This window comes from Python bivittatus, unplaced genomic scaffold (assembly GCF_059951505.1).
Source record: "Python bivittatus isolate LINGU-HERP-01145 unplaced genomic scaffold, Pbiv_v1 ctg000060_np1212, whole genome shotgun sequence".
Lineage (NCBI taxonomy): Eukaryota > Metazoa > Chordata > Lepidosauria > Squamata > Pythonidae > Python > Python bivittatus.
The window spans coordinates 10,150,068-10,165,554 of NW_028277044.1; the positions used below are offsets into that span (position 1 = coordinate 10,150,068).

Genomic DNA, 15,487 nt, shown 5'->3' on the forward strand with positions numbered 1-15,487 from the left:
CTGAGTCTCTTTGGTCACTCCACCATCTGTTTTGGTCTCACCTCCTCCACACACAGCTAACTGCTCTAGTCTCCAACTTTCTCTCTTCCACCAACACCCACACCCTGTGCCTGCAGCATGTTTCTTTTATCTCCCTACAGCACAGGTGTGGTCCTTTGCTCTCTTAAAGTCCCAGAAGCACAATCCATAAGGAAGGAAGACTCACATCAGCAGCCTTGGGTCTTTCGTTCCACAATACATTATCGTCAGGAGCTGTTTCATACTATTTACTAGGATTTGTTTGTCATTCACATATATACACAGAAAGACACTTAAATAAATATGCATATACAGTACATACAGAGCTTATGCATACACACATACACCAATTCTGAGTTTCTCAGAACCATGTTATAATTGCTGAAAGGCTAAGGAATGGCACATTTATGATTTAATATCAAACATTCCTTCGTTGCTCTGAGGACAAATTTGAATACTTTTCTATATATCTGCAGCAGGAAACAGTAAGATATCATAGAGCACTACTTATTAAACTATAATTGTTTAATAGTTTTAGTTTTAGAACTAAAGTTAGAAGTTTTTTAGAAGTTTTTAGGAAATAGTTTTAGAATAGCCTTCCTTGAAAAACAAATTTCTGACTAAACAAAATTAAAAGCCAACTGAAAAATATATAGGAATTATTGTTGAACAAAGAATTTGTTCAGCACAAATTTAAATGGCAACAAATTAGGCAAGAATATAGGTTTTCATAAGAAAACATTAAAGTTATCCAGAGAAGACATAATGATTAACAGAGGGAGAGAGATGCTTCGATTCTTCTGGACAGACAATGGACAGGTTTATAAAGACAGATCTGGAAAGTAATCTGTGAAAATGTTGTCCTACCCTTCAGAATGTACAGCAGGTAGGTTTGATCAGCGTTCCTCAACCTTGGCAACTTTAAGATGGGTAGACTTAAACTCCCAGAATTCCCCAGCCAGCAAGGCTGGCTGGGGAATTCTGGAAGTTGAAGTCCACCCGTCTTAAAGTTGCCAAGGTTGAGGAACCCTGGGTTAGATGACAGGCTGTGGAGAAGCTAATTATGACCTTTGAGATTTAAAAGACTGGAGAAGGAGTGGGAAAGTACTAGTTACAGCAAAAAAGATAGTAACAATCAAAAGGAAAATCAGCATATTTTGTTGCCTGGATTTAAAAGTTTGATGCAATCTGTAAATGTTTGTGGTTGTTGTTTTGTGCAATCTCTAGAAATAGAGGGGGAAATGTTAAAGAAAACAGGTTATGAAAGGCTATGAAGGCATAATAGCCCAGTTACCTTCCCAAAAAAATTAAGACAAAGAAATGTTTGAAGGAGTTGAAAAGACAGAAAAAATTCTGGGGAGTATTTACTGTGGGCCCAGAAGACCCACATCAGCCAATTCTGGGGAGTATTTCAGAATTGAAACAAGCAAAAAAGGAAGTCAGTTGTACCCACCAAGACAATGTGTTTGTGGAAATGCCACAGAATGGTTTCTATTCAATAAATCAGATTATTTTGTAAAATAATAGATAAATGTATTCCAACATATAGAAACACTAACAATTTCAAAGAGTATGAAGATTTATCATAATTAACTCTTGGAAAAAGTCTTAGCAATTCCTATATGCAAGACAGATTTTTAGATCAGTTTGATAAAGAACAAATATAAAAATCGTTATCTTTGAAATTTCACAAAGCATAATAAAATGTTGCAGTAATTGAACTTTGTTCATTTTAATATTCTATATATTTTACAATTCTATAGAAAATGAATTACATAATAGGAAATGTTAACAGCTTAGAAGCAAGTTATTCTTCCTAAAATTTGTATCATTTGTTCCTTTGGCACTTGTTGTCTGTTTATTGTCCATTGATTAATCAAACAACCATATCGAATCATAACATAGCATCAGCATAGTAAAATAGAGTAAAATTGCTACAAATTTATCATGATATACAAAGTGTTCAATAAAATATTAAAATAAGATTTTTTTAAACATTCCCAGTAATATTCTCTTGTCAACTTTACCCGGAGTTGTCCAACTTTATCCAAACTTGCTTGTGGTTTTATTGCTTTAAAATAAATGCATAGAAACTAGGCTTGTCAGTGCAAATTAGTCTATGCTAACTCTAATGCAGCCTTTATGATGAGAAGCCATGAACTTCACCACACTTAAAACAAAACTGAACTAGATTGTTCCAAAAGTTGCAGTTTTATTATTTGTAGTCATTCTTCCAGTTCCCATTGTTGTAAGTGCAACCGGCATTTACCCTCATTCCACGTGTGTTGTGCTTTGAAACACATACACAGTAATCACAAAAAAGTGGTTACATTAGGAACCAGTGAATTCCTTTACTGTGCCATGTCCAAAATTTCTATTATTAATTGTAGTACTTTTTGTAGTACTTTACTTTAAAAGACATTTGGAACCTGCTGTTTAATTAGTGAGCTCCTGATTAGTATGCTCTTGTGCAGCCACTGTTGTCAACAGAACTTGTGCAAACCAACTTCCCTTGCTAATTCTGCTCAGTAGAATGGTATTGATAATAGTCCCATTGATGTATCTTCATAAAATGTATGGTCATAAAAAAGATTTAAAGAAGAAATTCCACATTTTTAGCCCACTCACCAAATCTCTTCAAAAGCTGCAAATCGTTGTCGTCATCTACATCTAATACTGATGCTGGAAGACGGTAGATACATTTTCTCTGCTAATCCGGGCACTATTTCTCATTTATTCCATAGAGAAATTATACAGGGACATGATTTAGATCCAACTGGTTCACCACTTCTAGCTGTGCTTAAAATTGAGGTCATGGTTCTTACACATTCATATGTTGCTTTAGCTGCAGTTTCTGCTTAAATTAAATGTCTTCCTTTCTATGAATTTTTAGTCTGATCACATTGTATATGCGTTTATTTATTTCCAAAAGCATTTCAATGATTAAACTTAGCTTTTTATAGCTTGATGTTTACTTTTAAGGATATTACATATTTAACCAGCTGCCCAGTATCCTTTAGACAGGGAACAATGTCAACCTGCTTTTAATAAATGATTCCTCCTAAAGAAAAAAAAACTACATTGAGATAAGTCCACACTGATTGCATTAACAATTAATTTGATGTAAGTATGCCAATGATTGCAACTTTTTTTTTCTCTAGGTGATTATCAAGGGTAAAATAAATACTGGAAATTAGTGCAGCTAATATCGGGTTCAGTTTTATTACACTGAAGAACTTTTTATCATACAGATCCATGGCATTTACATTTCAATACTGCTTTCATCTTATCCCTTAGGGTGTTAAAGAAGTTATTTGAAGGACTTGACAATCTCAGCCAGAGGTTCTATCATGAGAGGAAAAAAAATACCAGCTCACTGTATAACCAGCCCAATCTGGCCCCATAGAAAATTAGACTTTGATTTTTTTTTTTGCTCTGAAATCTGGAGTTCTGGAAAAGCAGGGGAGTACTGATTTGGCAAGTGGTGTAAAGCAGGAGGAGACAGGCAGGATTTCATTAAGCTTAAAATGTCTGAAAACCAGGGAGGCTAATGGCAACCCTTTTAATGCCCTGAGCAAACTAAAAAACTAGAGAAGGCAAGTGACAAAACACGCACAATGGCATCATCATGCAAATGCTCAATATATTGTTACAGATGTTGGGACATACATTCATAATCACAGCATCTACATGATGATGCCCCCCCCCCCCCCCCGTTTGCTGTAGACTCCTCTGGCCTTGTCCTTAACTGAAGAGTTCTTAACTTCTCTGAGGCTAACAATACTGACTGGCTCCATTCCCTTAGTGAAAAATATAATACTTAAAGGGGAAGCCTGTGGTCTATAGCAGCTGTTCTCTGGGACCCTTTCAGGGGGTCCACAAAATCAAATAAATATTTTATTTTAGTTTTTAGTTTTAATTTCTAACACGGTAAATATCATAGATATAACCCACATAAACCAAAGCTGTTTGGGGTCCTCAATCATTTTTAAGAATGTAAACAGGTTTGCGAACCACTGGTCTATAGTTTAATACCCACCCCTCCATGAACCTTGTCTACAGTGATGCATTAGCTCTGCCAAATTGGAATCTCTGAGCTAGACTGGACGTCAGCTCGTGGGCTGCAGTCAGGGGTTTACTCTCTTGGACTCAGGGACCTCAGGCATCTCAAACTGTATTGCTGAGACTAAGTCCCTCATCCCTAAGCCCCACTGATGCATTGGAAAACTAGGGTTGCAACTACCTTTAGTGTTAATAGCAAGTCTTCTTTAAACTTTTTTGGTGACATATATAGAAGCTTAGAGAGCCAGTGTGGTATAGCGGTTAAGGTTATGGATGAGGAGTGGGGAAACCCAGGTTCTAGTCCTCTTTTAGGCACCAAAGTCAGCTGGGTGACTTTGGCCAGTCATTCTCTCTCAGCCCTAGACTGGAAAGTCAAAAAACATCTATCTACCAACCCACACTGGACCAGCATAGTAAGTTAGTCCTTAACTTTCAGTGAAGAGGCTTTCATCCTGCAGTGGATTGATTCAGGTAGAATAGTAGTAGTAGTATTAATACTGGTACTGTTAGTATTATCAAATCTTAAGATTTGTAGATTTGTTATCTTTTGTCAAGAACTGCATAAATAAAACAGATTTTTTTCTGATTAGTATTTGGGTGGAAGACTGTAAGCTAGAGTGGGAGGTCAAAAAATATATCTCTCAGGAGAAGGCAATGGAAAATCATGTTGGTATTGTTGCCAAGAAAGCCACATGGATGTGTCCATGAAGTCATTAAGAGTTGAGCTTGTCTTGAAGGAGACCTTACTTTTACTCCTTTTACTTTACTATGTCATATAATCTGTCTCTGGTTTACTAATTCATAGTTCTGACCTACAAACAGAGCAGAAGCAGAGAAGCTTGAAATACGTTAGAAGGACACAATATATTTAGTGGTAAGCAGAAGTAGCTGAAAATCGCAGCGAAGAGAATCAGGATAATATACAGGTTTCTGAGTATGGAAAGCAGTGCACTGAGACTGAATATTCTACCCACACATTTAATTGTTTTTCTACATTTGTAAAGATTAAAGACATTCTATTAATTTGTAACTTTTAAAAATATGAATGAATGGTATTTCAAAGAGTTTTTTTAGATACAGTGCTTCTGGCTGCTAGTTTCCAGAGAATAAAATCATCTCTTTTTTCCCCAAGATAGACATTTCTCAGCACATATATGTTTTATCTCTCTGCAGAGAATGATGAGGTCCTCAGTTTTCCATATGTTTATCCTGAGCATGGTGGCAGTGGATGTCATTGTTGCTGCTAGCAATTATTATAAGGGAGAAACTTTCAAGAGCCAATATGATGAATTCTACCTTGCAGAGGTGAGTCTCCCATTCATTACTGATTTCTTCATATTTCCTGTCAAAAGCTGATATCACCATCATCCTTTATCATCCTTTATTAGTCAATGACCAGTCCATTAAATCACCTTGTAGGCATAAGACTAATATTAGTTGTAAAATTAATTAGGTAAACATGTCAGTCAAGAAATAAACTTAACTGATCAGAGTGACTGAGGAATTTGATTAAGTGTGTGGTTATCATCTTCGGTGTCAACATAAAGCGAACAGTATCATAAGCCTTACTATCTTTCATGACTACTGAGAAGTAGCAAAAAGCTCTTGTGTTGCATTCAGTTTTCTGTCTGTCTGTCTGTCTGTCTGTCTGTCTGTCTGTCTGTCTGTCTATCTATCTATCTATCTATCTATCTATCTATCTATCTATCTATCTTATATAGAGTTTCTCATGTATTTGTTTATTTTTTATATGACTTACTGTATGTAGCTGCCCATCTCACACAAGTGACTCTGGGTGACTTACAAGGATTAAAAATCAGAAACCCACAACACATAATCCTCAGCACCATGATAAACAATAACCCCACTCACAGACAAAAAGCACATCAACAACAGCACAGCTCATCTATCCACCTGACCCAAATGCTTAGGGAAATAGATTTTCAATGCCTTGTGAAAAGCTATAGAGCTGCGGCCATTCGGATCTCTGGGGGATTGCCATTCTATAGGGTAGGTGCTGCCACTGAGAAGACACCACTCTGGGATCCAAGAAGATGGCATTGTTTAGTAGAAGGAGCCCAGAGCATGCCCTTGTACTAGGTCTGGTGGGACAAGCAAAAACAATGGGAGAAAGGTGGTCTTGCAGATAGCCTGGCCCTGCGCCATGAAGGGCTTTATAGGTGTTGACCAGTACTTTGAATTGCACCCAGAAGCCTATTGGGAGCCAACACAGCTCGCAAAGCAGCAGTGTTATATGGGCATAACAAGAAATGCCAAACTGCTTATGCCACTGCACTTTGGACTGGCTGCATCTTCAGAGTGCTCTTCAAGGGGAGCCCCATGTAGAACACATTACAGTAATCCAAACGAGAGATGACTAAGGCATGAATCACCATGATATCTGAAAGATTCCCATAGCTGTGCTTAAGGGGAAAAAAATCAAGTTTTTTTTTAAATTTAACCAAATGTTATGCAAACCTTTTGATACTTTTAAAAAATCTGATGAGCAAATAAAATGGTAATTAACTGATATACATAATCTAAGAATAAATTATATTTTTAACTCTGTAATTGTTAAACCTTCTCATAATAGAATAGTAAAACAGGTCAACGTTATTGTAGATGTTTTGACCCAGATAAAGATTTGGTAGACTTATTTAATATGATTTAGATGATGATGGAGAAGATGATTGGAGGCGTTGTTTCAAGTTACACATTTTAACATTGTATGCTACCACAAAGCTTTTTAACCAATATTGATTTGATTGATTATGCGCCATCAAGTCATTTTCAACTCCTAGCAACCACATAGATTTTCTCCATGATGATCTATCCCTAACCTGTTCCTTCAAGTCTCCCAACAATGCACTCTTCACCTCTGTAACTGAGTCCATCCGTCTTACTGCTGGTCATCCTCCTCTTCTCTTTCCTTCCATCTTTCCCAGCATTAGAGCCTTCTCCAGAGAGCTGAGTCTTTGCAAAGTAGAATAATTTGAGCCTGGTCATTTGTGCTTCAAGTAAGAACTCTGGGTTGATTTGTCGATGATCCATCAGTTTATTTTCTTGGCTGTCCACAGTATTCTCAGAAATCTTCTCCAGTACCAAAGTTCAGAGCAGCCAATACTCTTCACACACACACACACACACACACACACACACACACACACTATGTGCACGTGTATGTATGTGTGTGTGTAGAGGGGGGGGCTAAAATTGGCTTGTATTGTTAAGATATTGAATATTTAATTCAAGAAAATGTTTTGCACTAGCTTTGTATGTATTTGTTCTGTTTATCTTGCTTTTGTCAAAAATCTCTCAAGCAGCTTTCATAAAGGGAAGGAATGGAGGACAAAGAAATCACCCTGCCACTAGGCCAGAAGGAACTTCCCTAACAGATGCCTTGTTTTAAGAAAAATGCTGGTAACCATCCAGCAGATGTTTTTCTTCTGCTCTGCAGTTCTGAGCAACTGGCAGCTAGACCTGAATGTTTTCAGGAATAAGGGAAACAAGCTCTTGAAGCTACTCAGCCTTTGATAAGTAGCCAGTTTACCCCTTGTGATGTGAAGCCAGGAAGCACAGTCTTCCGGGCTGCAGGTATTTCGTTTTCCTCCACTTTCAGAGATTTGATCTGAATCTGAACCAGAGGTCTTTTCTCGGGAGAGTTAGTATGCCCATGAATACTATTTTCTCATACTATATGATTATGATTAGTGACATAACTCTAAGAAATCGTGCTTAGGCTGTTTTTGTCCTTTCGTGTTCCCACAGGTGGCTTTTACGGTCCTCTTTGATCTGGAAGCTCTCCTGAAGATCTGGTGCCTGGGATTTACCGGATACATCAGTTCATCTCTTCATAAATTTGAACTGCTGCTGGTCATTGGAACTACTCTCCACATTTATCCGGTCCTCTACCATTCACAGTTTACATACTTTCAGGTAGTGTGCTAATTTCCACTTCAGTATACCAGGGGAAAACATGATTTGGAATCACTCCAAAAAGTGTCTAAATATTATTCATGTTTATTAATTTATTTTGTTGCTATCATTGTTTTCATTTTCAGTGTGATGCTCACCTGTCAAGTAGGTATTAATTTCTTACTGAATTATCATAGTTGTTGTGGCTATCTGTCTTTCTGGAATTGAATCCAAAGCACTGCAAAATTTATATGTCACCGTTCAATTTCAGATAGCTTTTACGATAGCTAACCCCTCCCAAAATCACCAAGATAAAATACAAAAATATAATTGAACCTAAAAACCAATAGTTAAAATCATTAAATAAAATTTAAAAGGAAACTGCTTTTACTTTTTCAAATCAAACCAGAAAATCAACTGAGAAGCCAAAAGTCTGCTCTGAATAGAATAATTAATATAATATGAAAGGCTTGGCAAAGAATTCTAAATCTGGGGAGAAATCATCAAGTACATCCCATTGAAATCAGTAAGACTGACAGCCTAATAAGGTTGCATCACACCAAGCTGATATGCAATCTGTTTAAATCAGATGTTATGGCAAATAATAAATTGTGGTGCAGCTCAAATTAGACATTATGGGAAATGTGTAGCTGTCACTTAAAATAGTAGCCCATGATTACTCTCTATTTCTCCCCTAAATATGCTGTAGATATTTAAAGTATGTGCCACGGTGTCAGTGTTTTCTGAGTTTAATTGGGCTGCATAAGAAAGTACGCAAAACAGAGTGAGTTTAGGGCAGGAGCGGCAAACTTGTGCCCTCCAAGTTCAAAACTTCTATAAACTACTAACATCTATGCATGTACCAACTGGGTTAGTAAATTCATAGTGCAGAGATTTCTCTTCTTGCAGTTCAGTTTACTAGCTATTACGAAGGAATAAAGCACAAGAGATTGCACTATTTAGTTTAGACAGACCCTTGGCATGCTAAGACAGTTGAATCCTATATTGCCCACCCATCTCTATGAAGACAGGAGGAGTAAAATGGTAATCCTAAATCAAAATTTTTAAATTTACTAGGTAAAGAGCAGGAATAGGGAATCCAGATTTTGCTAAAGTCCAACTCCCAGCATTAGTTGCCATTGGCCATGCAAGGGCTGGCCTGGAGCTGCATAAGGAATCTGGTGGAAGGGCCACAGTCTAGACCAGTGTTTCTCAACCTTGGCAACTTTAAGATGCGTGGACTTCAACTCCCAGAATTCCCCAGCCAGCATGGCTGGCTGGGGAATTCTGGGAGTTGAAGTCCACGCATCTTAAAGTTGCCAAGGTTGAGAAACACTGGTCTAGACAAAAAGGAATTTTAGCTGTTTGTGGCTTCTGTTCTTTTCTGACTGCAACACAGTAGCCTGAAGAGGACAGTAAATGGGTGCTAGTGAAAGTGACTTTCATATATTGAATCTATAAGTCCACTCTTAGCTTCTCAACCATTGTATAATAATCCTTTTCTACTAAATCTAAAATCAGTATTTGTATGTATAAATTTGTTAACACAAGAAATTGCACCATTTAGCTTAGACAGACCCTTGGCATGCTAAGACAGTTGAAACATTATATTGAGAGGCAAATATTGCTTTAAGCACAGAAAACATTGTAGCAAAATACATTTTAAAATGTACCTGTCTTGGATTGGAAGATGTGTCTAGGAACAGGCTTGCAGGAAAAAGGTTAACAGACAAAAATGCGTGTTCATAGATGTGTGTGATCTTTATCCAAAACGGTATATATTTTTTTCTGCATCCATGTGTTTCAAATATTTTATTTATGTATTAGGTTTATATCCTGCCTTATCTCGACAATCTCAGAGAATTTCCAAATGTACCACACAACAACAAACCCGTGGGTTTCAGGGGTGGGGTTAAGAAGCAAAATGAGTATGTTAATACCTTGCAAATGATTAAGGCACTTGTATCACTCTAAAATTTCTGTACTCCTCCCTCAAAAAGGGCCAGACTCTGCCCATTTCACACAAAAACTAAGACATCTTTCAAGCCTATTAAAGTTTTGTGCCCCTGATGTATAAATACAATTTTTATTGCTTAGGGCTACTTAGAAGATTTGTTAACAGGATAGTTCTCATGAATCATGCTTCATCAGAAACAGTCTCAAATTGCAAATGTGAAATTAGTGGAACTAAATTGACCACTACTGTGAAGGATGACATCCTAAATTATGTGGGATTTTAAAACATTGAACAGAATAATAAAATATATAGCTGCTGGTTAAAATCTTTTGTATTCCACAGTAAATCAATACAGCTAAGAAAATACTGAAGTGGAGAACTCTGGAGAAATCTCTAACCTATATGCTGCATAGACATGTTCTCTCATCCTGGTGCCAAATTTGATGAGAAGAAAAGCTAAAGATAGCTTTTCTTTTCAGTTCACATGCAACATTTATTGCTTATCTTTCAACGTGGTAAAACGACTTTCTCTTTTAACCATAAGAATTATTGGCAACTGAAGTTGGCTATACTTAGTTAGCTGTAAATATCTTTTTTTTTAAAAAAAAAATGGACATCTTCTAAACTATTATGGGAGTTTAAATTTATTATATTTTTAGATAATGTTGTGCACCTCTAGAGAAAGAAATTTTTCATATTCTCAACTTTGATTTGATATTAAAATAAGTTTTCCGTGTATTATCATATCAGAAATAAACATTTTATTTATTATATGATAAAACATCAAAGACACTTCCTTTGGATCCCTCAAGAGACTTTTTTTAAGGTTTTGCAGTATGGAAATGCATTAATTGATTCATCAGGGAAATTCTGATGATCAATTGCATCCTTAGATTTATACAGATACTCTAATTGTTAGATACATCTTTTTAATAATTTGTACTCCACTTGGCATTTTATTTTAACATACACCATGATCTTTAAAGGCAGCAATGACCTTTAATATTTGAAAAACAAGGAGGACATTTCATAAATCAGTAAACACATGGCTGAAAGTGCTGTATTCTCAATCCAGTCAAAATGGCATAATATAGATCTTGGCGCACCACAAAATGAAGAATGCCTATCTTCTAATATCTGCTTCATAGCCATCTTTATTAAATTCACTATGTAAAGTTACATAGGATTTTTAGGCAAAGTAGCTGTCATATTGAAAAATTTAGATTACCTACTGCAGTCTAAGCTTCCTGTCATCAAATAATAGGGAGAGGACTTTGAAAAATGCCTTACCTTTACTACATGAGTTATTCTTTCTATCCATTGTGACCAACATTCATCTGCCAAAAGTCCACAAATAGATTTTAAAATGTAGTCATATATGTATATTACCAAATATATAGCCATAGCTCTTCCCTCCAAATGCAGATGAAGATGGAACCTTGCCCTTGATGGATGACTGTTAGATCCAGATTTGATTAAAATTTTAACATTTTAATTAGAGATAGAAAATTGAAGCCTTATTGGAAAGGAATAATTTTAAAGATGAACAGAAGAGCCAGATTAATTTAATGGATAGGCTATCCAGTAGCCTATGGATATTCAGTAGCCTATGGATACTAGAAAAACAGGATTCAGATTTCTGCTCTTTGGCCAGTTTCTTTTATCCTATTTTACATGCTTTTTGTGAAGATAAAATAAGATCCTTGAGAGATCAGGAGGAATGAAAATATAAATATTAAATCACAGTTAAATGTTGCAGCCAAAATCACAGAATTAACTAGTTAAAACAATTGTTTCTATTCATGATGATCATCTGCATTTTGAATATAGTTGGGATTACTCTTCCTAATAAAATATTGTGCATGTGTGTATACATATATTCATACATACATACATATACACAACAGAAGAAGACAAATATTTTTTTCCATAATGTATTAATTGAAGGGGCCAATCAATTTACATTACTGATGGAAATATAAGAGTGTAGCTTCTTTCAGGTAATCCCTGGGCTAAGAAAGCCTGGATTACAAACGACCCATAATTAAAAACAGCGCCTCTTGTAGCAAAATTCAAGTTAAAGACACAATGATTCGAGTTAAATGCACAATGGTTCAAGTTCATTACACAATACTACTTATACAATATTATACAATAATACTGTTCCAGCTTACATACAAATTTGACAAAGACAGACCTTGGGAACAGAACTCTTCTTAAACTGGGGGCTACTGTAGACAAATACACACATAGACAGACACAATCTTAATGGTGGAATAAGAAACATTTATCATATATTGGGGAGGGAGAAATCTCCAGGACTGATCACACTTCTGCTTTTAATCCTCAAAATATTCAAACCACGCACAAATAAATATACAGACTGGTGAAGGAAGTGCTTTGAAGATTGTCCTGTCTCTTTCTCTCTTGATGAAAACAAATGGGCTAGCAAAGTAGTTTCTGGAAAGATTAATTGGATACTTAAATGTCAATTATGGTAATGTGGGTGTGGGTGGAAGCACCCATAACAAAACACTTAGCAGAACACTAGTCAAAACATGAAACAAGTAACTTGTTTTTAATATTTAAAGAGAAACTGAATAGTTTCACCTTTTCTGTTTAAAATAGATGCACAAATGTTGATTGATTGATTGACTTATTGATTGATTAAAAAATCAATTAGGTTAGGAGGCATGATACTTAGTGTGATATGGATGTATAATCTGCAGGATGCAATTATCCCGAAAGCTTTCTCAGAGTGGGGGGGAAACAGAGTTTCATCCCTTTTGGTGAGGGTTGGGATTTGGGAATATTTAAGAGGAAATTTTTTGCTCCTAAACCTTTCCTGAATCCCCCAAATGTAATGTATTTTTCTGTTTGTTTCTTTTTTTAAAATGTGAATGTTCTGGCTCCACCTAATGATTGTGATGTCACCAGACATACCCCCTGCATCCTTCAAAGCCAATAATAATGATAACGTAAGAGACTCAAACATAAAAGACATATATATTTCTGTTTTCAAGGGGAAGGTAGAAGAGATTTCAGTATGAATACCGTTCAAAGATAGACAACCTGATATCCTCTGAATGTTAGATTTTTCATTCTTTTAGGCTATGCTGACTAAGCCTTGAAGGGAACTCAAGCTGAAAACTTCAAGTTGCCCAACCCTGCAAGCCCAGTAGTTTTCAAGTAACAATCAAGATGGAATTGCAGAAAAACTAAGACTGCCTGCAACTCTGTGACAATAACCCTTGGGATATTTCAGTTTAACGTACAGCTCTGACACAGATTTTTGTAGAAATTACTGTCTATTTCTGGAAATTACTATTGGCTATCAATTTAAGTTTTTAGTAACGCTTTTTTTCCTTTCATATTTATATTGATTATAAGGTATCCCATTTAGAAACAGATGAGAGGGAGGGAGGGAGGGAGGGAGGGAGATGAGCCATAATTCACCACAGATTTCTGTTGTATGGATATGGAAGTGCTAGAAGTTTGGCCATCAACCTGAAATCATATAAAAACAATTACATTTAATCAATGTAGATCCTATGGCTTAGGAAAGCATTCAGACTAGGTGATTTGGAAACCCTGATAGTGTGAACAGAGCATCCTTTCCCCAAGCATTAACGTAGCCACACCCTTTGGAAACCTCATAAAACTGCTTCAAAGTCTGTCCCCAACTATCCAGCCACGAGACTGCCAGTGGAGTGAATCAGCAGAGCGGGCAAAGAGATGCGCAGAATGCCAGGGGAGCTTCAAAGCAGCTGAGCAAGGCTTTCAAAGGGCACAGCTCCTTAAATGCTTTGCACGGACATCTTCTTTTGAATGTTTTGCACAGCCATAATAGAAACCATTCCACCTGTATTTTTCAAGATGCATGCCCTGGATGTTACTAGAAAAAAAAAACTGTTTTATTTGTCAACCTGCAGCTGCATCAGTAAAAAATGTTTCCTTTCTCCTTGCAGGTACTTAGAGTTGTTCGGCTTATAAAGATTTCTCCTGCCCTGGAAGATTTTGTATACAAGATTTTTGGACCCGGAAAAAAGCTTGGGAGTTTAGTTGTATTTACTGCCAGTCTATTAATTGTAATGTCAGCCATTAGTTTGCAAATGTTTTGTTTTGTGGAAGAACTAGACAGGTTTACCACATTTCCAAGGGTAAGTGTAAAAATTCCATTCCAACCAATCAGACTATGGCTGTTTAGAAATGGCTTCTTACTCTAACCTTATTAATGCCAGGTCCTAGGCATCTGTTATTCTTCTGTGGTGTGTTGAGTTCATTTATTGCTGCTGCTATAAATATATTTGACCTTTGACCCTTTATTTTGCTCTGGTCAAATGACAAGAATAGCTCTATGAGACTACTTAATTATGAATGTATGTGTTAGATGTTATATCTCTCCCCAAAAAGTTCAGAATAAAGCAATGTGTACAGCATTTTTATTGCCTGATGCCAAGTCCTAACAGCTTTGGAGACAATATATAAGAATATTTGTATGCATGTCTTCCTACTGGGGGTCCTGAGTATAAAGTTGGCCAAACTCTAAAACCCAGGAAGCAGGATGGCACTAACCCCAAAGCAATCCTGAGAAGGCAAAGCCGAAACTGTATCTTAAGGATTTGTTTGTAAGAAAAGATTTCTTGTAAGGTCCTAATTATTAGAATATTAATAATTAGGATCTTACAAGATCCTAATTAAATAGGATAAAATAATAAAAGCAAGAATATAGGAAAATAGCTCTGTGTGCATAGAGTTCACTCAGGATTAACATGGTCAGATTTACCAGTGATGTTCAGTTCCACTTGGTGTGAAACCACTTACTTAAATATCCTAAATTCTGTGTTTTCCTAAGCTATGCCCATGATTATACCAGAGCTATATAGTTTCTTACTGAACTTATCTGTTGTCCAAATATGGCATGTGCTTGTTGTAAACTTCTTCACCAACTGTACTTTTTTTCCTACTTGCATTCTCCCTATTGTCCTAATGTCTTTTGTGCTTCCTAAACCTTAATACTAATGTAATTCAGAGGAATTAGCTGTTTTTCTCACAGATGTTCATAGAATTCTTCTTCAAGTGGCTTCAGTGGCAGTCACAATCTTGGATAAACAGTCAGTTCTACTCTGCTATTTGGAGTTGGCATGTAAACCCAGAAAAAACAAATAAGGATAAATGTCAGATAGAACATCTTATTCCTTTGGACCCAGCCAAGGAAACACCTTTAGAATATAATAGAGTTTAGACACTGACAAGCAACAGGGACTGTTCTAAAAAACCAACAGAGGTTCATGCTTCTAACTCTAGTTTCGCATATGAAGCCATCCTTTATGACAAGCATAGTGGCCATGGTGTTAACAGGGCATCACAAATTAATGTTCTACTCAGTAGAACAAAATCAAGTTATAAAAGGTAGCCTATCTGTGAGATTCACAAGGTCAGATGCCGGTATTAAAGAAAGAAAGAAAGAAAAAATGTTTAATTTACAGTGAGGTACGATTTGTATTTTTTACCTGATGTGCTGACTACAAAAAG

General features: G+C 36.3%; 1 protein-coding gene across 1 annotated transcript in view; it reads left to right on the forward strand.

Moving 5' to 3' along the window:
* NALCN (sodium leak channel, non-selective) overlaps positions 1-15,487 on the forward strand; it is a 205,993-nt gene that overhangs the window by 106,576 nt on the left and 83,930 nt on the right. The window contains exons 11-13 of the mRNA XM_088136486.1: positions 5,254-5,385; positions 7,849-8,016; positions 13,921-14,112. Of these exons, the coding sequence (XP_087992612.1) occupies positions 5,254-5,385; positions 7,849-8,016; positions 13,921-14,112 (492 nt within the window). The remainder of the gene's footprint in view (positions 1-5,253; positions 5,386-7,848; positions 8,017-13,920; positions 14,113-15,487) is intronic.